At 50.9% G+C, this 25,344-nt stretch overlaps 6 protein-coding genes across 6 annotated transcripts; 4 read left to right on the forward strand and 2 right to left on the reverse strand.

Annotated features, from left to right (window-relative positions):
• Positions 1-1,139: 1,139 nt before the first annotated feature.
• NEUTE1DRAFT_107011 (uncharacterized protein) lies at positions 1,140-2,507 on the forward strand (the record flags this gene model as incomplete). The annotated part of the gene is made up of 7 exons (XM_009849367.1): positions 1,140-1,161; positions 1,223-1,388; positions 1,483-1,557; positions 1,604-1,647; positions 1,707-1,798; positions 1,845-2,058; positions 2,164-2,507. The coding sequence occupies 7 exons, from the start codon at positions 1,140-1,142 to the stop codon at positions 2,505-2,507; spliced, it is 957 nt and encodes a 318-aa protein (XP_009847669.1).
• Positions 2,508-3,287: 780 nt separating this feature from the next.
• NEUTE1DRAFT_97547 (uncharacterized protein) lies at positions 3,288-4,271 on the forward strand (the record flags this gene model as incomplete). The annotated part of the gene is made up of 3 exons (XM_009849368.1): positions 3,288-3,329; positions 4,009-4,151; positions 4,211-4,271. 3 exons carry the CDS (start codon positions 3,288-3,290, stop codon positions 4,269-4,271), a joined length of 246 nt encoding a protein of 81 aa, XP_009847670.1.
• A 13,031-nt stretch (positions 4,272-17,302) lies between these two features.
• NEUTE1DRAFT_36096 (uncharacterized protein) lies at positions 17,303-17,762 on the reverse strand (the record flags this gene model as incomplete). The annotated part of the gene is made up of 3 exons (XM_009848834.1): positions 17,303-17,420; positions 17,484-17,648; positions 17,716-17,762. The coding sequence occupies 3 exons, from the start codon at positions 17,760-17,762 to the stop codon at positions 17,303-17,305; spliced, it is 330 nt and encodes a 109-aa protein (XP_009847136.1).
• A 427-nt stretch (positions 17,763-18,189) lies between these two features.
• Positions 18,190-21,088, forward strand: NEUTE1DRAFT_75384 (uncharacterized protein; the record flags this gene model as incomplete). Its single annotated transcript, XM_009849369.1, has 2 exons — positions 18,190-18,321; positions 18,380-21,088. The coding sequence occupies 2 exons, from the start codon at positions 18,190-18,192 to the stop codon at positions 20,996-20,998; spliced, it is 2,751 nt and encodes a 916-aa protein (XP_009847671.1).
• A 740-nt stretch (positions 21,089-21,828) lies between these two features.
• Positions 21,829-22,390, reverse strand: NEUTE1DRAFT_119569 (uncharacterized protein; the record flags this gene model as incomplete). Its single annotated transcript, XM_009849370.1, has 2 exons — positions 21,829-22,148; positions 22,282-22,390. 2 exons carry the CDS (start codon positions 22,388-22,390, stop codon positions 21,904-21,906), a joined length of 354 nt encoding a protein of 117 aa, XP_009847672.1.
• A 2,115-nt stretch (positions 22,391-24,505) lies between these two features.
• Positions 24,506-25,109, forward strand: NEUTE1DRAFT_97551 (uncharacterized protein; the record flags this gene model as incomplete). The annotated part of the gene is made up of 2 exons (XM_009849371.1): positions 24,506-24,586; positions 24,684-25,109. The coding sequence occupies 2 exons, from the start codon at positions 24,506-24,508 to the stop codon at positions 25,107-25,109; spliced, it is 507 nt and encodes a 168-aa protein (XP_009847673.1).
• Between the last annotated feature and the right edge of the window lie 235 nt (positions 25,110-25,344).

Here is a 25,344-nt window from a genome sequence, read left to right on the forward strand (position 1 = left end):
GACTGGTATCCAGCACATGCGAGTAAGGTCTTGGAGTGGATGATGATGCTGCACTGTCGTCCGAGTAAGGCAAGCCCCCGGTGTTAAGTCCACTTCATCTAACCGGACGGGCATGACACGGCTTTCTCCAGACTTCACCGGGAGGAGATATGGGTGAGACCCCTCTAGAAGGAGGTCTGGAAAGAACGTGTTGCTGGATCACCTATCTGGGCGAGGCTTGTCAGGATGATATGCTGGACATGTGTTGTTATACCTAGAGTCAACTGGTAAGAAGCTTCAGGAGCCGTCAGTGCCCCCCTCGAGTGCATCGACACAGTCATCACAAAGCCCCGTACGCACAGAGGGATGTGCCAGACAGATAGACTGCAGCCTGTCAACGGTAGGTAGCATCGGGGATGTGACAGGTAGAAACGGATCCGCGGGGGGGGGGGGGAAGCCAAAGGAACGAAGGATGGCTATAGCACTATCGAGCCTGTTAATATTGCATAGTCGCAGTTCCGATAGCGCTGGACATCCGGAAATGTCAGAACGGGATGACGGAAGGCGGGGGATGGGCCAGTACACAGTAGGCCAGGGTAGGCGGAGCAGATGGCCGGGAAGAACATCAGGAGGAGAACGAACTCGAGCGGCGACTAGGGTTGAGGGAAAGAGAGAGGAGACGACGTGAAGAAAAAAAAAAAAAAAACATAATGTTAAAAGTGGAAACGTCCGTCAACTCGTGGTAAATGATCCACTGAGAAGATTAGATCCCGAAGGTTCCTGACTTCGGATTCTCATCGGGACGGGAGAGAAGTGGACATTTCAACCGTCGAAGGCAATGATGGACTCGGCGAGGCGATGGATGGAGATCCGGCATCAAGAATCTCTCCTCCACGCGCACCAATACCACATCCACTTGCCACCGGCGCGCCCGCCGAGGTAGTACTAAGGGTCGAGTCGAGGCCCATTGTATTCCAGCAAATCGGCAACTGGGGGGCTCATGGCCAATGGTGATGGTGTAGTGTATCCATCTGTACACTAAAAGCTTGACGGGCTTAGACGGGTAAACGGGCGTTGTGTTTGATGGATGCTCACGGCCGGGTGGGTGCCGCGTGTCCGTCTAAAAAGGTACGGTAAGGTACGTAAGGTGCTTGCCTAGAATGACGGGCGGGATGCTGGTCGGTAAGTATGAGCTGAACTTTCAAGTTGCGCTGGACACTGTGCACTGACCTCGAAATGGCAGACGGGAGTCTGGACTTTTTCAACCGTTGGCCGTCGAGTCTTGTCACGTCAGGCGTCAAGATTGCCAGTTTCCGTCCTGGTCCTTCGGGGCCAATATTTGGAAAAACCGAACACGACGGACGGACGGACGAACTTCAGGCTTCGGTTCCCACAAGCAATCAACGAGTGTGAGTGAGGTGTCAACTCGGGCGAGGAGGTAAGTAGGTAGGTAAGGTAGGTAGGTAGCCCGGTATCCTTGACGGTAGTAGAATTGACGTCCAGGTTGCAGCTCACCGGAAGCCACTCGTCTTGCCCCGTAGACCTCCCGTCGTCAGATCTCTGCGGCCATTGCATGGGGTAGGTTCCTTCCACTGCTGCTAAATACGTACTGTCCGAACTCGAGTCGCTCCTGCCGCCAGGGCCGCCTGTTGACGTTTGAGTGGGCAGGTACGCCGTGGATAGGGGCAGAAGCGGGAAGGGACTCTGGGTGAGAACTTGTACTACAGTACGTACTTCCAAGAAGAAGAGGATTCGGCTATCTGTCCAACCAAAAAGGCGTGAGAAGAGGTGTGGGAGCAACACCGGCAGGCTGACAAGGGTTCGTTAGTGCCAAGGAGGGGCTTGCACTAGCCTTTTTGGGGCAGAGACCAGACTTGGGTGTCAAGGTTCTTGCGAATAGGAAATCATCCTCACTTTTGATGGTGGTAATCGATGGATCGAAGTGGGTGTGGAAGGGCAACGCATCATGTGCCGCGGACGCACATTCATTCAGTGGGCGACTCCCCGCCGAGTCGCCAAAGTTTGAGGCTTCTATTCCAGCGAAGACTCCTATTGAACTCCAGCTCCAACTCGGGGCGAGTACGGAAGTTAGGTATTCCTGACCATTACCACCCTGTTCTGCTGCATGTACGTGCGTATGGTGGTAGAAATGAAACACAACGCTACACATCATCATCAATCTAGTGGCCGCTGGGCGTGTCGTTGATGATTTTCACAAGTGCGTCCGCAATGCTGCGTTGATGTCGGATTTGATATCTTGGAGTGCGTGCTTGTCTGGGCTCCACATGCGGCAGTTCCCTTATTGTCACACCTCCTTTTTTTGTACCGTGTCTTGCTCTGGCTGTCGTCCAATTGCTCGCCAAGGTGCACAGCAGATGTCATTATCACCTCTTGGTACTGGTAGCACGATCTCACTGCAAAATGCGGTGGTATTGAATGTAGATCACCAAGGACCGCACTTCATTGTCCCCATGGTCAGTGTTGGGAGCAGACTTGATAATGTTATGTACCAAGCAAGAAGTGACTGAGAGAGCTCTGCGGGCATATCATGACCGAGTGTTAAATGCCAGGACCAAGGTCAGATACCCGACAGAATAAACCAAGGTGCTGATATGATATGCATTCCCAATCTCAGGGTTTGGTTTCTCTTTCTCAGCTTGTAGGTCCGTTTGCGCACGTTGGTCCCAATGCTTTTTGATAGTAACTAGACATGTAAATGGAGAAATATAGAGGTATTGTACGCACAAACCGTTGTGTATCCTATTCGCATGGTGACTCGAGCATGTTTCTCGAATGTATATGACCTTTAGTATAGGGCAAGGTTAGCCTAGGTAGACAAAACTCAACCGGTCCATTGGCTGATTTACATGGAAGCGTGCAGTGTATAGAGGTATACATGTACTGCGTAGACTAGAGGTAACAGTCGCCCTAGTATCAAGTAAACCCAAGCGCCGATCCCTACTTGCCGCCAATGAGGCTGCAATTTGCGATTGAATCCCTGCCTTGGTCTGCTTTCGACTGGGAAAGCCTTGATTCAATAGGCTTGGAATGGCCTCGGAAATCTGGTCTCAACGTTCGTTAGCCAGGCTGAAAAGCTCGCCGACAAGAAAGATGGTATGACAACTGCGTTGCAGATCAGGCAAGGCGACGAAACGCGGACGTTTCAACAGCTGTTATGAAAGTCAAGAAGATAAAATCAGGGTCCCTGATCCTTTCCAGCTCAAGGCTGTCGGGTGTGAAAACAAGTGAGGAGACACAATCGTCAGGGGCTGAGATTGTGCTGCCGCCTTCCTTTCCTCCTCCCCGTGATGGCGCGCTTTATGAGACTGAAATGCCAGGGACCTCTGACCGTATCTGGCAACTGACGCGAACCGACAACTGGCGCACTTGAGGTGAAGGTCGAAGAGGTGCCCGCCCGAGGTGCCCTCTGGGGCAGGCCATCACAGCGGGATGGGATCCGGATACTTCCCAAACTTCTCCATCACGATACTAAAATTATAAGGTGGCATCTGGTTGCGGCTCAGGCGGTGCAGGCGCCTGAGTCTCCATAAAGGTCGGCTATCTTGGTCGCTTAGCCCGGCAAAGCTGCGCGTTTCAGGGGCAGTAGGAAATTGAATTTGTCAAATCTCGTATCGAGATTGTAAGTACCTCTACTTACGGTATTTTTCGCTCCGTTCCAGTACGAGGAGTGTTGTAGGTCATGATGGCAAAAGAGCCGGAAGCCCAAGGCAAGAGCAGAAGTCGAAGGTTGTCTCGGATGGATCAATTTGACGCTCTTGCCGCCGGCTAATACTGGCCCAGGCCAAACACCCGGGCCGCCCTGAGCTACTGGAGCAAGTAGATATAGGTACCTCTAGAACTGAAGTAGATCTAGACAAAGCTGCAAAATTGTTCGTGCCTGTCTCTCTTGTCATTCACATTGGACCAAGTGGGCGAGAAGAATTGTAAGTTGCGTTCATTCTCATGACAATCCAATATGGCGTTGAACTGGCGGTTGTCCGTGCGTACGCTAAATCTCTCTACCCGTAGAGGTACCTGAAAAAGCGGACACCCTCCGCCATGGGTGCCCCACTCCGCTCATTCTGGATTTTCGAGTCACGGTGCGTGCATGCTGCACTGTGGCAGGCTCCCGAAGCGTCATTTTGCGGAGGAACAAGCCTGGCTGGCTGGCTGTGCTCGACTGGCTGGCAAAGCTCCGGCTCCTGGGATTGGAAGCTGTCGTGAACCTCAGGCCTGACCGCCGGCACAAGTTGAATTGGAAATCAGTGCGCGTGGGGGGTGGTGTACACTAGGTACAAACTGGAATATCAGCGAGAATGACCCCGCCGCAACCTATTACGTCTGTAGCAGGTACGGAGTACTGCAGTACCTAGCAACGGGGTGAGCCTCCGGCTTCAGCTCCACGCATGCACATGGCCCGCATGCTGTTCCGGAAGGCTCCCGGGGATCCACAGTTTACCACTCTATTAATGCGGACGATGGAGAAGGAACGGCTTCAATTCGTTAGGTACCAAGTTCGCACGTTGGAAGGATAAGGTGCACTCCTGGCACTTTTGGCACTCCAAAACTGGATGGACCTTTCCCTCCGGAGACTTTACGCGAATTTAGTTAACCCACTGAATCGCTCCACTGTGGAGGAAGTCTCAACCCTTCCGTAGATTTTGGTGGAAACCACGATCAAAACATCCATAACACGGGAATTTTCAACATGGGATTTTCAGAGATCCCATTGTTAAGCTTGGATACCTACCTCTAGTAGTGTTCGTTACACAACCATTCCTCTCTCGGCGTTCAAATCTAAGACACAAACCCTTGATCCAAGCTTCAGAATTCTAGACCAAGTCACGAACCCAGCAGCAAACACGGTGCTCCAAGTTCATCAAACAAACAGCACTGCAGCAGTCTGTCATACACTATCTACATTATTTCCTCTACCGGGCTCTCCAAATTGGACTACTTACAGACCTCTACGGCACATCATCTTGGACCCGTTGCTCAACTCCCTATCTGCTAATAAGAGCATGGTTATCATTAGTACCGCAACTACGCATTCAGGGTAATAGATACGTATGCTTTGTGGATGATGCTAGGATTAGGAGCGAATCCTGATAAGATATGCATATGTACGCAGCCAAGAGCGGGCGAAACTGCCCGCATTAGCTGTCACTTTCCCCTAATAAAAGAGGATATCTCTTACACGTGTAGAAGCGGTATCCCCAGACTTTCCACCGCACTTCTCAACACTCGACGTCAAGGGTCCAGGGCAGCGCACATCACCCGTTGACCTCCCTCTCACATATGTACGTACCAGGTCTAGGCCCAGCTCAAAGGGGACGTTCTGATACGATGCCGACGACGATGCCATGGCGGAGATAACGAAACCAATTCCCAGGCATCCCTACATCGGAGTCGATCCGTACAACGCTGAATGGCCCAGCAGCGCCCAGCAGCTTGGGGAGATTTGTTGGGCATCCACCGTAGGGATCGCTTCAGCCTTCGGTTTCAGGGTGAAATTTTGGCGCTATCCAGGAAAATGACTTGTCAGTTCTCATACACAGCGCAGTGAGTGTCGGTGTCGTTTATCCCGTTGCTGTCAACATGTCAGTATCACTGTCAGTGCCAGCGTCCCGCGGTGTGGTGTGTCAACCACGGCACCCTGCCCGTCCGTGCTGGTAACGCGGCACTACCGTTCGGTACCGCTGTCTGAGGAGAAACCGATCCTGCAGTCTCGCACACCAGATCTGGATGGACTAGAACATCCCTTGAGGGTGATACCCATACCCTCGCCGAGATGCTCTCCCGGTTGGGGTCTTTTGCAAACGCCTCTTTCTGGATAAGGCAAAAGCACCCGACGGGAATTCATACAGCCGTCTCGCTCCTAGGGCTGGACTGTACATCCAAACTTGACGCCTACCAACCCTACGCCCACCCCGGCGAACTGTCAAGTCTGTTCCCAATGCAGTACCGCGGTAACAGGGCGTTCAATCCCCAGCCTACGATCTTGCTACTGTGTACAAGTCCCCCACCATTTGAAGTGCCCAGTGCCCCCAGACGTTTGAAAAAAAAAAAAAAAAAATGCAGCCTGATCCCAGTTTGTCTCTGGCCCTCAGGCTATTTACTCCCAACACAGCATAGCGCCATCTGGTCATCCGGGTACGTGGTCGTCGTCAACCTATGAGAATCGCAAGCTTGCAGCGGCAGGTCGTGCATGGCGCCTTTTTTCATCGATCCGCTGCAGTGGTTCACCCGTGCCCTGCCAGCGCCGGCTTGTTCCCAGCGAATCGCAACTCTTGCCCTTTCACGCTTGTTTGCTTCCGTTGGTACACGACGGTGACGCACGTTAGACCAACTGGCCCCCAGCCGGCACCTGGCAGGCTGGAGCACTCTGACCTAGGCCAAGGTTAACGCCGGCCCGGCGCCTGATGATTCAACTTGCGGACCGGTGGAATTCCAACGGCCACATGGCACAACGACATGTATGACTATATAATGTCTTGAGAATTCAAGGTCCAGGTTCGGTCAACTCTCGCTCATGACCTCATGTGATTTCTCTACGGCTGCTGCTGCTCAGATGAGGACAATGATGGACATGTTTCCTGGCTACGTCCACTGCTATTTCCATCGATTACGTATTGAGGACGTTAATGTTGCTACGGTTATTAGCTGTTGTTGTCAACGGCTGCCCCAACGGCCGGAAACTGCTCGTTCCGTGTTTGGGGAGCAAGGCCTTCATTTAAGTCGGACGAACTTGTTCCCTAGCGTATCGGTTTGTGGCGTACCACCACCGGGGAAGCAAATTGATCACCCCCAGCCTTGGCAAACTTGTAAAAAAAAAAAACTGTAACGTCGACCCCTGGCAGCGAGCAGATGGCCCCCATGAGCCCCCCTTCAAACCCCCTTTCCTACAAATAATACCTCGTCAATCACGAGACCACCAGCCCTGTTACATGGTGGTCAATACATACCCCGGACTAACCCTTCAGGACTACCCATTTCAAGCATCGGCTGCTTCTCGCTCTTGCTTCCGACCCTTGTCGTCATTGAAGCCCTGTCGGTTCTCGTTCCAGTGATCTGGTTAATGGGCGATCCCGCCTTTCCCAGCTTGGGGGTAACTTGTACTTCACAAGCAACCAAGAAACAACAAGAAAAGACACGGAGGAACGTCCGAATCGTGATGCTTCAGTGCAATCACTCAGGGCTGTGCTCTGGTGCCCTGTTCCAGCTTGCAATCATCCAGCCATGACAAGATTATCTCATTATCTTTCCAGGCAATCGTCATCAGTCTTGTTGCGTCCTACACAGTAACAAAAACTGCCATCGAAAGAACCACAAAGTCGGTACAGATGACACGGAACATCACGCCTACTTTGAGCCTCTGTTGTATTACGACGACAGAGAGGCACCAGGTCACTATCGTTACTCTCTCCTGGCCCCCGAAGCGTCCTTCCGGCCCGGTTACACAGCGCATCCGGCACGGGGCCGCATGAAAGGGACCACGATTCACCAGGCACCGGATTCTTCGTCCACACGATACCGCTGGGCCAAAATGCAATTGAGTTGGCTGGACGAACCCGGCATCCATCATTTGATTGTCGCCTGGTTTTTTGTCGATATTTGAGCGGTGCCGCGAACTTCCTGTCACAGATAGTGATAGCTGTGTTTCCTATCGGAGCTCTCCCGAGGCTGGTCACAACATGACGTCTAAGGGCATGAGCTTACACAATGACTCCATCTCCTCATGTAGACCTAGAGAGGTTGTGCTGGAAGTGTACCTATGATATGAAGCAGATATTACGAACTTGGGAGCCCCGCTGCAAAACACATTCGAACAGCCGTCTGGTGGCCCAACGTGCATCTTTGCTGTTTGACGAGAGAGATCATCCACCATTCCTTATTCTCAACACAGGCCAGTGGACTAGACAACTCTGGAAGCAACGGTCGGTAGCACACGCTCCAACAAGGTACTAATTGTCGATCTGGGGTCTAGAACACGTTGATGACGTGAGAGTCAATGACATGACATGGATTCTACACGTGCGTTTCAGGTCGTTTTGTGCAGTGCAAGTCCTCAATCAGGTACACTACAGATACGCACCATTTGCTATAGGACGACCAGCTCACCAGCAAAGCTCGCTAAGCTCAATACCGCATCCCTTCAAACACGTTTTGTCGGTTTCAAGCGGCCTCTGTGTCAATGTCGGTGGTGGTGAATGCTTTTAGACCGACCGAGTACGAAGCAGTCTTGCTATTGCCTTTTCTCACTAGTTCAACGGGTCATTATAGTTAACAATATGATCGATTGATTTTGTGCAGCTAGCCAAGCTTTCCTTTCACAACAGTGATTCACACCATGGCGCTTCAAGAAGAGCCTCAAAACCATCAAACATCACCATGGATTGCCCAAGTTCATGATAATTGTCAGTCATGTCACAATATTCAATCAACATAATTTTCACATTTGACAGATGAACTTAGGATGGGATCGCTTCTGTAGCGAATCACATCAGTCACCCGGATCGGGAATCGTCGATGGGGAGGGCCATTCTCCTGATCTGGAGATCGAAACCGATCTACCTTTTGCCGCAAACACTACATCAGTTGTCATTTCCGTGCTAAGATTTCCACTCCTCTCCCGGTAACCCGGATGTTGGCGAAGGGTCATTGCAACAATTCGTGTGAATTGTCGACTGATCGGTCGGCTTAACATTATGAGAAGGGAGTAGTCAGACTCTCCGTTCCGGATGCATGCAAAAACCAATGCTACAGTATCCCTAAAACCTCACATTCGCCAAAAATGTCCGTTTCTATCACTATTTTCCCAGCTTCCTAAAATATCTATCAGCTTTCCACTCCCGTGATTTGTCCGTGTGCGTACGCCTCGCCCGCGAGAAAGATGGCCGTTTGGGTAGGACTCAACATGTACGCTCCTAGCTCCATTACATCAACTCGCATAAAGGTAACAGCGGGCTAAGCCATGCTAGCTTCAACGCTAAGTAAAAGTGCAGCAGATCATTGTACGTACTGACAAGCAGCTTCCATTTGTACTTACATGGATTTCCCTCCAAGGGCACACGGGATGGGACAAGGGACGACGGGAGAGGGCCGCTCCATGATCGCGGAGCTGGAAATGCGTGCCCATATTCGGCAATTTTACTGGCAGACGGTGTGGGAAGTGTGGATAGAATCAACGGCAGCACCCAATGGTGTTATTAAAAGCTGGGCATGGCATGGCATTACGTACGGAGTGCATGTTGCCCTCAGTTCTCACAATCAACCTCAGCTGCTTTGGTGCAGGAACCGACTAGTTCGAGAACTCTAATGACGTCGATGCAGGGCGGAATGGTGACGAACTGGAAGAGACCTGGAGTGAAGCCAAAATCGAGAGCGAGGAAGGGGTTGAGGCACTCTCCTTCACGGCGCCTAGTGGGCGGCCTTCAAAGCCTTTCGTATCGCAACCAACCATCGGAAGGAAACACAATCGCTCTACGACAAGCGACTTTGAGACTGACTTGACTGCTAAATATGTCAACATATCATCCCGAATCATACGTCGGCAGGTCGCCATGACGAGGCCGTCGGATCTTGGCTGAGCAGATATCTGCAAGATCCAATTATGACGGGGATCCCGCATCCACGACAGCTGTACAAACTGCAACTCTGTGTTTGGATCTTCGCAAGGATTATTAGTGGAAGGAATACCAGCAAGCTGAGCGAATCCAACAAATCATCAGACATCTGACCCAAAAGGAAGATTCGCCTAATCAGTTTATCAAGCCATTGATGCCATGCAAAAATGGCAGCAACGAAAATCGTGAATGGCAGCGACTTGGTTATGGCATCATTGACAGCGGTTTACACCCGCACCCGCAAAAGGGCTGTTAGCCAAACATTTTCCCCCATTCATGAGGCTTGATCACAAATCTGGCAAGCTACCTTATGTGGGGGGTGAGAAAGGAGGCAACGGGTAGGTACTGTTGTATAACTGCGCCTTTCAGCCTCCATCACCCCATCGTCCCCACGTCAAGTTATCCATCTGTACGCACCCGTCTCTATTGTCCTGTTTTGGGAAGAGAGCGTCTATAGAGATGGATTCGGCTTGGTGCTCGCTTACACGAGATATCACATTACTTGCACGGTAGTGCGGTGCGCTGTTGTACACGGACGGCAAGGTGGACATGGCAGCTCGTTACAATGAGGTCTTCGAGAGCTCCAAAACGACGTCGAAAGACGAACGCAAAAAAAAAAAAAAAAAAAAAAAAAAAAGGTCTCGCATGCGTCCATCTCAACAAAAGACATGGCATTGTATATGGGACGCCGCCGCTTTCGATGCATCGGTTGGGGCTGAGCCGCGCCGTACCTACATCTCGACGCCAATGGCCTTCCTACCAGCCTCACCCGACCTTTGAGGGCTCGTTGGCCGGATCGAGAACCTATGTTCCTGTGGGTGCAATTTTTTTCAATCTCGCCGCCGTAGCCGCCATAACAAAACTCTAGCCTACCTACGTAGCTGAAAAGCTTGGCCTGGGCCGGTGCCGACTTTGTCGGCCATTCTCGTGTTGATACTAATCTTGTCACTCGCCATTTCCTCTACGGCAGTGACGGAAAGTTTTATCACCCAGTAGCAATACAGACACTGGAGAGGGTTTACATATTTTGCCTCCTCAATTTCGGTTTCCAGCCTTTCAAATCGACTGGCTCGAGTAGAGAGCATGGATTCGTTACTCGTCGGTTGTGGGACCAGACCCCTTCTTGCGACCTGACGCCTCAATTGAACGACTGGCGCGCGGCTGACCAGCCACTGCTTGATGTTTAACTCAAAAAGGGGCCTGGCATCCGGAAACCGTATCGATCTATCAAGATAATATGTGAAGGGGGAGAACATCTATGTGATAATTTGGAGGCCAAGACTCCAGTTGATGCGCGCAGTCAGTCTCCTCGACGGATAGTTGCAGGTTTATTGATCGCTGGGGCGATCTCGGGGTGGGAGATGAAAGCAAAGGTACCTAAGGAATCATCATAAGAGTAAGTCATCAGTGACTAACATGAAGAAGAGCTTGGGAGAGACAGACTCACCGCCCTTCCATGCTCCTTTCGCGATCATCCTCCATCCAAGTTCTTCATCTCCAACCCATCACCAAAGTTTCACGAGAGAAACCAAACCCAACAAGCGCAAAATGGCCGATCTGTACCTGTCAGTGATGTCGAAAAAACCTTCGAATGAGGCTCTATCGTTGAAACACGATTTTCTATCCTTCTGTTTCTCCACTTCCGCTCAACATTAGCGGGCTTGTCCACACTGTTTCTTTTTTTTTCTTTTTTTTCTTTTTCCCTCTCCGTTTCATTTCCCATCTCCATCAGATCTACTGCGTAGCGTAGCATACCAGACAACACCCAATCCAAACACGAATTCCCATTCCCACTACAACACAAGCTCAATCTAACTCGTATCGCCCAGTGGCGACACCCGTCCGTCTTCGTCCCGTGCCGCTGTTGATCTTATTTTATCCGACCATCCACTCTGCGTTCGCTCCGCTCGGCTTGGCGACAACCCTTCCAAACCCTAGTCCCGCTGAATGCCTCCGGAATCCCTCTCTTCCAGTAGGTGACCGAAAGCCAAGTAGTGACCAGTTGATGTGGAAGACAAGACAAAAGAAGCAACAAAAGACAAATTAAGAATAGGACGGGGACAGCGAACACACTTGACCAGGTATTTGGATCACGGCATCTGGCTAGGTAATATCGGGAACCCTGAAGCCACTACACGCAGACTGGCGTCCCGTAGGCTCGCCTACGACCCAATCTCTCTGTCCTAGGAGGGTTGTAGTTGGTCGACTTTTGACCGCTTGGGGCCAATTTGCCTTCTGCGTCAATTTCCCCTTGGCCCAGGAGGCGTGATAATGACGCGTGACATTGGTGATGAATGACAGGACATCCGGCATAGGAAAGTCGGATCCAGCACGAATCAGTAGTTCTTTTGGCCCATTTCCCCAGTCCAGCTGCTGTGGCAACGCCTCGGGAGAATATGGGATTCACGGGCTACGACGATAACCTGACTGAGATCAGGTCTGGTAACAAGACAAACGTGGGTGAGTTTCCTATGCAGCTCGAATTAGCAAGTTGATGGGTATCACTAACGCCAGAGACATACCTACGGAGACCAAGAAGAAAGACCCCTGATTGCATACACATCGAGACTTGCATAACATACAGCGGAATCAGCGCGCAGTGTTTCAGCTTCAGATATTCCGATACCCCTAGATGGATACTGGAAAAATAAACTTCGAATTCCATCTGCGGTCCTTCGGGCTCTCCTGACTCTCCACTCCCGCCCAAGCACAACATATTCCCCACGTGTGTGTGTGTCTAAGTTTGGGGGGCAATGTGGGTAAGAAAAAGCGAAGAGAAACAAGCAAGATGAGGCGACGACAAGCGGGCGTAGGGATTGGGGCTTTGGATTTCCGCTATTCCAGGTTCTCGGCACCAGGGCTACTATTAGTGTAGATACTTCTCGTCTAGTTCCATGTGGTAAAGTGAGCAGGTGAGACATGTCAAATATGAACTCATCAAATCACTTTCTGAGAAAAAAAGGAGTGATGAAGTGTGTCAAGACATCGAAAGTGGTGCGACTGAGGCAAAAGAGGGATTCCCTATCGCCATCGCCTCGATTATCCATTCAACCGTCCAGAGAAACCTGGAGTTTGGAATCAGAGAGTTCCCTTCACCAAATCTAGCCAAAATCGATTTTCAGGGTCCTGGCCCAAAGACTCAACCACAGTGAACTGACTGATTGAGCTTGGTATCTTGGAACCAGGGAAACACTTGAACTCGAATGATAAAAGTAAGGGGAACTTGTTTCTTTTTCCAGGTTCCCGTTTTTAGGATTTTTGCTTGGCTTCACAGTTCCTGATGGTTGGTGCGATGGGTAGGTAGGTACCTTACCTTTTCTAGTTCCATGTAGGTGGATAATGTCTTTCTTACCTAGTTCCATGTAGGCGGTAAGTCTCTTTGCTTTTCTCAGCTTGTCAAGTCGACATATGTACGCGGTATGTACATGTGTATGCAGGCAGGGACAGGCCTTCTTACAACAACCTGCCTACCTACCTGCCCGCGTTACATGTGCACAAAATAGATACAAGGTTATTTCACTAGTTTGATGTCTCACGTCATTTCCACCCCTCTTTTCGTCTGTTTAGACAATGAAAATAGTTTACTGTGTAAAAATTACGTACGTTTGGCTAAAAATGTGCTGCGAAGTAGGTAAAGTTGGAGCATTGCCAAGACGGGGAAGATATGGGCGAGCTGAAAACGGGGAAACCCACACAAAGGTGCGAACGACAACATCTCATTCATTCGTCCATCTCAAGCATTCAACTACTATGGTGAGATGGGTAAGTTTAACCCGTGGATCAGGTCGTCGAAGACACAGTGCTCACGAAGCTTTGGCTATGGTGGTCCGTGCAAGATACCTGACAAGGGGGTTTTACTTTTGCTCGCAACCGCAGTAGGTATGGTTTGAGATTCATTATCAATCAATATGTAAGTGATAGTTGAAAAGTGGCAGTGAAATATTGGAAATGCGAGCACGCGCACACACCTAACATATTTTTCTTTCTGATACTGCATTTGCAAGCACCGTGCTTGTACTATTACTCACTTCTCCCATATCTGCTTGACAGCACTGTGGAAGTGTTTTTAAACAAGGCTGACTATCTGCCATTCAGTCAGACACATGCAACGGCGAACGACCAAACGAGCGAACGAGCGAGCGAGCGAGCGAACAAACGAAGCGAAAAGCAAACATCTTTGATATCAAACTTGACCTTTCCCCTCTTCGTTCCCTCCTCCTTCTCCTCCCCTCCTGCCCAGACAAGCCAGTGTTTCCCAAATCCTTTGCCTACAAACGGATTTTTTCCTGTCGCATTCAGACAGTTACTTCTATCCCATCCGGTTCCCCGCTCGTATACAACATAGAGGTACTTTCCCCCGTCCGATGACCCGATTTGACTCGACGCCGCCCGCTGTTCCGGATGTCACTTGCCGGCCCCCGCTTTCCCTCGTTTGGATGGGGATCAAGTGCCGTCCATCCCTTGCTTTTTAGTCTTTTGAACTATTATTTTTGCCTTTTTCTTACTTGTATATAAATATCATAAGTTCAGGCACTATGCTGGCTTAGTGATGTACATAGGTACTGTGTTGCGCTGCGCTGTAGTTTCACGCACAGGTTTCACGCATACATATATGGCTGTGTTGACGTATGCAGGTAATATGTCGTGTAGCCAGTAGTTCTCGTGTAAAAAGCATTGCAATGCAGTAGGTAGCTACCTGTCTAGTGTATCAGCGAAGAAAAAAGTGATAACCATCTGCCTGGGTGGTGCCTGGCAGGATCCTGGAAACACAATACGGGGCGAAAATCGTAAAGTCATGCGTGCATCTGATATGCGCGGATCATGATGCCGAGATAGATAGTCGATCTATCATTTATCTATGAGATGAGGGGATAGAGGGGATAGATGGATGATACACATCCCGTGCATGAGCTGAATTGGGGCTCAGCTAGCTAGTCTAGTTACTGTGTAGTTTAACCCATCTACTAGTCTAGCTACCTACATAGTATCGCTAACTCACTAACGAGGATTTGATTCTTAGGGTCGAGCAAACACCATCTCTCCTCAGCCGGTCCATTTGGTCAGCTAACCCGGACTGCGGCCGACTTACCGGTAGGCATCAATAGACACGGTCTACCCTACCCGACTCGGCAAGTCTCTCCCGGTACATCCCCGGCTTCCCCCGGGATATCGGGTGATCTGTGATCTAGGTGCATAAGATCTCGATAGACGGCCTGAACCAGCTAATCTTCTCTCTTTGATAGGACGGATTAAACAGGGGGCTTATTTAGGAAAGCAACTCAACTAGGTAGGTGATATGTGATGTGCGTGTGGGGGGCCTGGATAGGGGTCTGATGGGGGTGTTAGGGGGCCGTGAGAGGGAGGGGGAGGGCTTAGGGCTTTGGAGTTGGAGTCAGGAAGGGGTGTTGATACCCGTGCACTCGAAGAGCAAACATGCAAACAACTTCCGGCGGTATTGTGTCAGGTCGGCATATGTTTGTTGCTGAGCGAGTCTGGCAGGTGATAGATCACGGGGTTTTGTTTGTGCTGTTCAGGAGGCTCAAAGTCTGAATTTCAAGGGGATGGGGTCATCACTTGATGCCTTCTCTATGAACATGGAGTTAAAAGTATCCGTGAGGTTGTGTCAGGTGAGTTGGCCGTGTGAAATGCGTAGTGTCAATGGCTCGAGTACTCGTGGAGGGGGTTGCTGCCAGTCTGCCACTGTCGAGAGATGTGATAGTGTCATTGGAGTTAGCATTGAGCGAAGAATATCAATCGTCAACTCAACCATGCCTGAAGAACCCGTTGCCTAACGTGAGAACGTGAGAACGTGATAGACTTTCAACACACAAACTAACGGGCGTCGACACTTAACAACTGTCCATCCCACATCTCCCAGAGTAGGCATGCAGATGCTTGAAAATCCCGTATTCCAGTCTGAAGGATGAGACAGAGGCTGGAATGCCACGTTAGTGTAATTGCAAATCCTAAATCAGACAAATGGTCTGGAAAGAGGAAGAAGCGAAGTGAACTGAAGCGGTCCGTCCCGTTCTGGAACCCCATCGACTATGACGATCGGCAGCGGAATGAAACCCAAGGATTGCCCGACGACGACGTTATTGTTGGTGACAACATGGGTGTCGGTCATCATAGCCGATGGATGCTCTCGCTCAAACGTTTCTGGTTAACCTTCTTAATATTGCTTCTACGCCTCCGAGGAGGTAATGCTCCGAGGGAGTGTTAGCCCAGATACAATTGGAAAGAGTGACAACGGAATGGGCTGGCTGATTCTTTTGAAGGGGAAATGAAGACCGTTGATCTTCTCTTTCGTAGTAAGTTAGAGAGACGTATGTACTCCGTATTGAAGGACGGTACCTTTGTTGATGTCTAATGAGCTTGAGTCCAGTTCCCTCCAGCATTTTGAAAAGACTATCGCAACGTCGGTCTGACTACTACACTATTGAGGCGCTGTCGGTCCGTTTTTGAGTTGGGCATGAAGATATCGTGGGGTCTTGGTGCTGATCTTCACCACGGGTGATCAATATTTCATTCGTATCCTTCTCGACTCAGCCTGATCCGACGCTGATGACCTGAGTTGGGGGTCAAATTGGGGGCCGATTCGGCCGGTAAAATGAGGCTAACGTAACCGGTGAGTGACGCGAAAGGTGGTGTCTGTTGATCTGGACGAAACTTTGAAGAAGTCAACAGTAGCCGCCGCAATAACTCAATCAAGCCCCTTTGGGACTATAGTACGGAGGAGTGACGAAAAGGACAGTATGTGTATGGTTGTCGTCTGGTAAGAATGCATCGGGATTGTTCGACTTAACTGCCAAGTAGAAGCACCTGAGCTAGCAAGATCAACTTCTTTGGGTATACTGAAGAAGTTATCATGGCTTCAAGCATTCAACCTGCTGTTACTTCCGAAGGTCGACGATGTGACTTTCCCGGTCATGAGTAGCAGTGTCTTGCATTCAATGACTTTTGCATAGATTGATGTCGAATGTGCATATTCAGAGCGTCGCAGATTTTTGCTGATACTTGATTTCGAATGCCAGAAACTCCACAGATTGTGAACGAGAAAGCTGTCGCTGCAAAAGATCATACCGACATATTGCATCTGGACGATGACAACCAGCGAACGCCACATAGGCTGGAAATCGCAGCAGCAAAAAGATCAAAAAAAAATTGTGTCGGTTTGGGTGAAGCAATCCAGTAGCACACCGTCCGGGGTCGAAACCACGCTCTCTCTGATAGCCGGCGATGGACTGACCGCTATACCAACTACCTCCTGAGGTGGACGTTACTGCTAGACCCCTCCCGGCCCCCGACGGTAAGCGGTACAAGAAAGGTCACTTATATGGGCAGATCCAGTGACGACCGTCCCTGCAGCTTCTGTGCGCTGAACATAGGGATTGGGAAGGTGCAGTTCGGATGAAATATAGGTGTGGCGGGATGATGTTGTGAGCCGATCAGGCCGGAGGGTTGTGCTGTGTCGCGGACAGCATGCACTCGCCGTGTTCATGTTTAACGTCACGTCAGGTCCAGGAACACAACTGAGCCACATTTCTCAAATATCAGATACTACTCATCGCGGTGTAGAAACTGACCTTTTGATGACGGTCAGTCATTATCATGAAGGAAACAAAGGGGACGGGTACCAACTGCATATATAATCGCTCCGATGTCTATCAAACCCCCAACCGTCATCACTTGGTGCACTAACCACCGTGAAGCGTAGAGATAAAGAGGATATTGTCTCCTGGCTGAAGCACATAGGCATCTTCCTCTTCCAGCTCCCAGTCACTGTCGTTGATTAGACACAAGATACCTGGGCGGCTATTTGGTTTAGGTCTGTTAGTAAAATGCTTTACCAGCACACCGAGACAAAACACGACTCACAGTTCACCACCAAGCACAAAGAGATCAGCGCGTGGGTCGGTCATGAGCGTCTGACAAAGATAGTTGATGAGAAAGCCGACGTTTGCTGGCTTGCCTTGGGCGTCCTGGGCTGGTACTGAGAGAGCATGATGTTTCTGGTTGGAGAAGAGAATTTCGAGGCCGCCACTGGACGAGAGATAATGAACGTGTTAGTGAGAGGGGTCAAGCTCATCGAAGTCAGGAAAAAACTCACGAAAAATCGACCGTGATGTCAATCGTTTGATCTTTTTGGTCCGACATAGTGATATGTGTCCAAAATCGAAGTGTAATACAAAGCAAACGTCTATGGAGTTGTACGGATGAGGTTGAAGAAATTCAGGTTAAATTGTGTAGTTCGTGTCCAAGAAAGGGATATTTGGGCCGAGCTGACAGCTAGATATATAGGCTTTGATTGGGCAATTTCTGCAACTGCCCTGTTTTTGGAAGCTAATTGCATAAACTGGGAAAGAAGCTGCTGTGTTAAGTCGTGCAGTCAACGATTGCAGTGGAGTCATTTCAGGCCCAAGCAAGGGCCTAAAAAACTCCAAGCTGGGGCACTGCAGCCAATCATGACGACCCCTCTGACAGCGACTTCTTGAACTACAATTCACGACTTCCCATCACTCACTGACTGTTTACTAGTGAGTGTGATCTGAAAATTGGGGTCAAAATCAAAGAGACAAATATCATGACGGAAACAGCAATTGACCCTCGCTATCTTTCGGCCGGCGCAAACAGGTACGCCGCTGCCGCTGACTGGGCAGAGAATGGCCTTGTGGCATTTGGCGCGGACATCAACGTCTGCCTCTGGAACCCTTCGGTATGACCGCAACATGACTTTTCGCTCAACTGAAATTCCTTGCTAATTGCTACCCCAGAACACTGTTGGTATCTCCCAGATTTTGAGCGGCCATACAGCTCATGTACGGGCCGTCAAGTTTCTTCCTAGGTTGCAAGATGAAAAGTCAACATACCTAGTAAGCGGAGGCGACGACCAAAGCCTTCGGGTCTGGGCCCTCGACAGCGAGACCGGTACCGCAACATGTGTCCAGACCCTACAGGAGCACACGGCCCCTATCAACTACCTCGCAGCTCTCAAGATTCCCGTTGGCAGCACTAAGCGTCGGATTTTTGTTTCGGGCGCGGCAGACTCTACCGTCAAGGTCTGGTCTGTGGATGTCTCATCCGGCCAAACCACCCTTCTTCAAACCATCAAGACTGCGAAGAAGTACTTCCCATTGGCCCTTGCCTTGAGCCCCCTAAACGACGAGGGAACTTCTCTCATTCTGGCCGTTGCCGGGACCACAAACATCATCCAGGTCTTCACTGCCTCGACAGTAGACGACACCCAGCTCGAATTCACCCCTCAAGCCACCCTCCCAGGCCACGAGAACTGGATCCGATCTCTTGATTTTATCCGCGAAAAGCCAAAGTCCGAAGCCGAGAGCGACATTCTTCTCGCCTCAGCCAGCCAGGACAAGTACATCAGGATATGGCGTATACACCAAGGCAGTGCCCTGTCTATGCCGACCTCGGCCGCCTCAGATGCTTCGGCTGCTGCCGCTGCTTTGACTCCTGGCCCAGCAAACAAGATCCACAAGATCAAAGTCGAGGGAGCTGACCCCGCTACCAACAAGTACTGCATCATGTTCGAGGCTCTGCTCCTTGGTCACGAAGACTGGATCTACACCGCGCGCTGGTGCCGCTCTCCTACTTCCACCACTTCCGACAGCAGCGAGGGTACCCTCCAGCTCCTCTCCGCTTCAGCAGACAACTCGCTCTCGATCTGGGAGTCCGATCCGGAGTCCGGCATCTGGATCACCGTCGCCCGTCTCGGCGAGGTCAGTCGTGAAAAGGGCGCCACGACGGCGACCGGCAGTATCGGTGGCTTCTGGACCGGCATGTGGTCGCCCTCCGGCACCACCGTCATCACCCTCGGGCGCACCGGCAGCTGGCGTCGCTGGGACTGGGACAGCGACGACCAAGCCTGGAAGCAGAATTTTGCCGTATCCGGGCACACCCGAGCCGTGACGGGCATTTCGTGGTCCCGCAACGGCGTCTACCTCCTTTCCACTAGCTCCGACCAAACCACCCGCCTGCACGCCGAATGGGCCACCAACCCTTCCTTAACCACCTACCCCAGCAAGCGTACCTGGCACGAGATGGCCCGCCCCCAAATCCACGGCTATGACCTCAACTGCATCGACTCCCTGTCCTCGACCTCTTTTGTCTCCGGCGCCGACGAGAAGCTCATGCGTGTCTTCACCGAGCCCAAAGCCGTCGCCCGCATGCTCAACCGGCTGACGGGCACCTCTTCTGCTCTTTCCTCCTCCGATTTTGACTCCCTCCCCGCCGACGCCGCCAACATCCCCGTGCTCGGCCTCTCCAACAAGGCCATCGACGTGATCGACGACGACGCCGACGCCTCAGCTGCCGCCGGCGGTAATCCCGACGGCGGACGCGGTGGTGACGTCACGATGCAAGACCGCGAGAACATGCTCGACCCAGCGAGTATGGTGCGCAAGTCCGCGTTGGAAATCGACCACCCTCCTTTCGAAGAAAGTCTCAGTCGACATACGCTCTGGCCTGAGGTAGAGAAGTTGTATGGACACGGTTACGAGATCTCCTGTCTTGCCGTCTCTCATCCTTCTTCATCTGACCAAAAAGAAAAAGAAAAAGAAACCCACCTCATCGCCTCAGCCTGCCGCGCCGCCTCCCTCAACCACGCCGTCATCCGCCTCTTCGAAACCGACAAGTGGACCGAACTCCGTCCTCCGCTCAAGGCGCACACCTCTACCATTCACCGCCTGCGCTTCTCTTCCGACAACACGTACTTGCTGTCTGTAGGCAAAGATAGACAGTGGGCCGTCTTCCAGCGCGATCCCCAATCCAGCGCAGGATACACGCTCCTGCAGTTGAACCCCAAGGGTCATAGCCGCATGATTCTGGATGCGGCGTGGGCGCCCAAGAGCTCGTCATCCTCCTCTGTCGACGTGTTCGCGACGGCCGGTAGGGATAAAGCGGTCAAAGTCTGGGTTAGGAGGCCTTCTCGACAACAACAACAACAGCACAAACTTGAAGAAGGGGAAGAAACCTTGGAGAAGGAAAAGAAGGAAGAAGAGGAATTTACTTTGGGTTTGTCCCTGACAGAAGACCAACCCGTTACGGCGCTGGATTTTGCTTCTGAGCCTCTTGATTCGTCGGAAGAAGAAGACGGAAGCGTGAGCAACACGTACCTGCTGGCCGTGGGAACAGAGAGCGGCAAGCTATCGGTGCTGGCGATCAAGGTTAGCGGGGATGGCGCGGAAGTGAGCGTGGCAGAGACGTATAAGGTGGGAGAGCAGTTGTGGTTGCCCAAGGCGGTGATGCAACTTGCATGGAGGCCGAGGGTGAGGAAGGGTGGTGAGGGTGAGGACGACACAAGTGGGAAGCAGGCGAGGGAGCTGGCTATTGCTGGGGAGGATGGGTCTTTGAGGATATATGAGTTTTCTTTGTAAGGTTTGGACGCGCGAAAGGACGGATAGACCAAAATATCATTGATATCATCTTGGTTCGTGGTTTGTAGAAATAGACGATGAGTGAGTGTACGAAATGATTAACTACTCAAAATGTGCCTGCTTACACAAAATCTCCCACACAACATTGGATGCTGACTGACTTTGGATGTTGAAGAGATGTTGACAAGGTAACTAGTAACCAACCTGCTGTTATGACACCCATCGAGCCATCAAAGATCATCTGTCCATAAAAACCTGTTGATCATGTACTGCTATTATCAGACTACCTCAGCCGGGGCGGTCCTGTCGTGTCCTTGTATGCAAGAATATTATGTAGTGTTCATCTATCGTTTGCTGTCTCCCAACCTTGACCAGCTAGCTTCATTACGTATGATATTTCTTTTCCCCGACCCCAAACGCCAAATAACCCGACTGATACCCCTTGGCTCCATACGACGTCAAGATCCCAACCTCATTCCAGCAACATTAAAGGCCCTTTGAAAATGCAGCATCGACCGAGAGAATCTCATCCCCTCATAAGATTTGTCTTGCCTGTATCGCGAAAACCGGAGGGTCCGGTTCTGAGGTGCGCACAAACTGTCGAACCCATCGGCTGTCGAGTTGTCGAGTTGTACGAAGACATGGTGTTGATGTTGTCCCCAGTCTGCCAACCCAAATTTGTTGAGCGGTACTCGCTCGAGTATCGCGCCCCTCTACTTTCCCATTACTAGAAAGAAGAAGGATATAGCCAACCCGATAGCCTCAAGTTCTCGTCGTGACAACTCCCCTCCCACCTGCCATTACCGACATCACTGTCACTAGTCGCCTCACTCAGACACAACACAGCTCTCGCCGCCTCAGAGCGGGCCTGACTGTTCCACTTATTTTTCTCGTCCAATGGGTATTTAAAGTTCCCTAACAATGCCCATCGTAGCATCCGCCGCCCTGCCCAATGCTTCGACAGTCTTCTCCGATCCTAGCAATGCGCTCTTGGTAACGGTCACGGCGTTGTGGACGACGTCGAGAAGCGAGTCCTGGGCGTCGCCGTGCATGTAGAACCAGGCGCGGCGGGCGATGAATTGCACGTGATGCGGAAGGTAGAGGAAGGTGGCGATGAAGGTGAGAGAGACGAGGAGGAAGAGGACAGAGTCTGTGGCAGGCAGGATTGTTAGTCATTGGCTTTGAATGGTAGAAGAGATGGGGATGGATGGGGAGCATAATGGTGGATGTGGATGTGAAGAGGACGAGACCAAAGAGGACCAGGGAAGGCAAAAGCGACATACAAAAGATGAACTTCTCAATAGGCGTAAAGATGTACACACTCATGGTAACCTCAAGCTGGTAAATCTTGAGCTTGAACCACTTGCTGAAGGCCTCGAGGTAGGAAGACATGATGGGCGGGAGTCTGTGTCCGGTGTCCGGTGTCTTGGTGTACGTGTGCGTGTGTGTATGTTTGTCTACTCGGAAAAGGCGGGAATCGAGAAAGAACCGTTGCGGTTTTGCGATCGTTCGATGTCGAGTAATTCGATAGAATTTGAGTTTGCGACGGGCAACACGCGATGCGATGGGAAAGGCGGTAACAGACGAATTACAAAAAGTTCAGAGTCGATGATTAGAGCCGGTCAAGGTCAACGAAGAATGAACCCGAGAGAAACGAAGACGAATGATATCGCGCAGGGAATAAAAAAAGGCAATGAAGGAAGCGGCAAGGTCAGGAGGAATCCCGTCGAAATAGTTTGTTCACTGCAAAAAGGGTTCTCGAATCGGATGTTTCCGTCGAGAGACGGATTCCTACCTAAAATCCGCCGTTTTGTTTCAGTCGCAACTATTCACCCACTGGCCGCCGCACGGCTGGGGAGTCGCGAACCACTGCCCTGCGCTCCCTGCGTACGGTGGCCCAAGTGCGCGTTAGGCCGTTTATAAATTGGTCCGAGCTTCCAACTGCAGCTAACTGCTGGTCATTTTATATTAACGCCTCTACCGTATAGCGCTTACGCCCAGACTTTGAACTTTTACTTTAACCTTCCTTAGTTTTTTCTTCTTCCTCCCCCCCCTCCCTATTCTCATACCTTTTTTCCTTCTTTTTTTCTTTTTTATCTTTTTTTTCTCTAAAGGGTAGAAGGATTTATTTATATTATTACTTTACTAAGAGGGTTCTAAATACTAAAACTTTTATTAGGAGGATGAAGGAAGGGGGAGGGGGGGGAGATAGAGAGCGGGATCTATTTATATTATTACTTTATACTAATTTAAGAATTTAGAAAAGAACCAAATATAAATAGGGGTTAGTAAGGTCTATTTATACCAACTACTATTAAAAGTTAGTAAACCTCTCGTATAAAAATAATAAAATAAAGAAGTAATAAAGTAATAAAGTAATAAAGTAATAAAGTAATAAAGTAATAAAGTAATAAAGTAATAAAGTAATAGGAGTTAATAAGAACTAATAAGAATTAATAGGAGTTAATAGGAATTAATAAAAATTAATAGGAGTTAATAGGAGTCAATAGGAATTAAAGTAACGTTGTAGGAAACAGCTTATTAAGGTTATCTTATTACTAGGATTTGGATACCACCCTCTGGGTGCGAGCCTAACGCCTGCAGCCGGCACTGACTTTTTGTTTTTGAACTTTTGGATAAACGGCCTAACGCGCACTTGGGCCACCGTACCTGCGTGACAACGATAGGGCGCCGACGGGCGGAACCGGGGAACTTTCTGTCACCGCCTGCGAGGCCGAGAGCACCCCGACCAATCTTTCAGTGCCACTGCTTTGTGCCAAAGGATTGTGCAGTTGCATGAAAGCAACATTCAGTGCCCGTCTGCCCGGAACCCCGGAACTGCCCTCAATCGAAGAGCCCAGAGCGACCTAACGACAACAACAACCCCCCTATGGTAGCGGCCTACGTACTGTACGTAGTCAGCATCCGCGCCTTCCATGCTCGGGCTCTCTCATCCGATGCTGAGCCCCTGAAATTAGCGTCGTGCAAAATCTTATCGGTCCCTTATCATTGGACAGCACCCGCCGCGACTGTCTTGACCGAAAGCCCCACCATATCGGTACGTAGCGTACACTGCGCCAACTTTGGCCCGCCCGGGTGACGACGAACGAACGACCTGAGTGACCGCAACCGCTGCCTGCCGGCCCCGACGAACCGCGCTGGATCCGCGGTGCAAATGCCAGCCAGATGCGACCATGCCTTGGCCGTGGCTCCGTTCCGTCATCATCATGATTCCCGTCCCGTCCCCGTCGTTGACAGTCTTCGGCTCCGGATTCGGATGATATGAAGACGACAACACTTCGCCTACACCCGGTACCTTCGCTTTCAGCCCTTTTCACAGGAGCAGTAGGTCGAATCCTGAAATATGGCGGCCTACCGTTTCTCTCGGGCTCGGGAGGAGGACGACGGCCGGTGATCGCAACATCCGCGAGCGCTGTTGTAGCAGTAGCAGCAGCAGCAGCAGCACCGTTCACCACCAGCACTCCATCATGGCTCAAAGCGTGGCAAATGCCCCCCCGCCCTAAACTCCCCGAGGACGAGTTGGAAGAGGTTTACCTCAAGGGTAGTGGTCCTGGTGGACAAAAGATTGTACGTTCCTTCCCCCGTTACCCTCTTTCTCCTCCGACTGCCCAGCTGCCCTCCTACACCCCAGTTACTAATCCCCCGGATCTCCTCCCTCCGACAGAACAAAACCAACAGCGCTGTTCAACTCCGGCATATCCCCACCAACATCGTCATCAAATGCCAAGAAACGCGCTCGCGCACGCAAAACCGCAAGCTGGCCCGGGAGATCCTCGCCGCCAAGGTCGATTTGTTTCTCAACGGGGACAAGAGTCGCTTGGCGATTGTGGGAAACGTCAAGAAGAAGAAGGCGGATAGTAAGGCGAAGAAGGCGAGAAGAAAGTACAAAAAGCTGGAGGAGGAAAAGGCCAAGGGTGGTGTTGGTCAGCAGTTGGTGGAGGGGGCAGAGGGGGAAGAGGTTGAGGGAGAAGATGAAGGTGAAGAGCTGGAAGGATACGAAGAAGAGGAGGTACAAGAAGGAAAAGAGGCTGAAAAGGGAGAAAAGGCTGAGAAGCACGGAGGGAACAACGCGGATGGCGGTAGACAATGAGGATACCCATGGTGTCAGCGAAAAGCCATCATATCTATGGCTTCTGCCACTGGTTTGCAATCCTGGCCATGTTTGATCATAAGGAAACGGCTGCTTGTTACTCGGTTCTAGAAGCGGTGAGGATCGCTTGGATTCGGTAGGTATGGCCGCCTCCCCTTCAAGTCAATAAGACATTACGGTGGATCCGATACCTTGACGGCTAGCAATTCCCCTTTTCTCCTTGGCTTGCACGTAT

This window comes from Neurospora tetrasperma, assembly GCF_000213175.1.
Source record: "Neurospora tetrasperma FGSC 2508 unplaced genomic scaffold NEUTE1scaffold_1, whole genome shotgun sequence".
NCBI classification, from domain to species: Eukaryota; Fungi; Ascomycota; class Sordariomycetes; order Sordariales; family Sordariaceae; genus Neurospora; species Neurospora tetrasperma.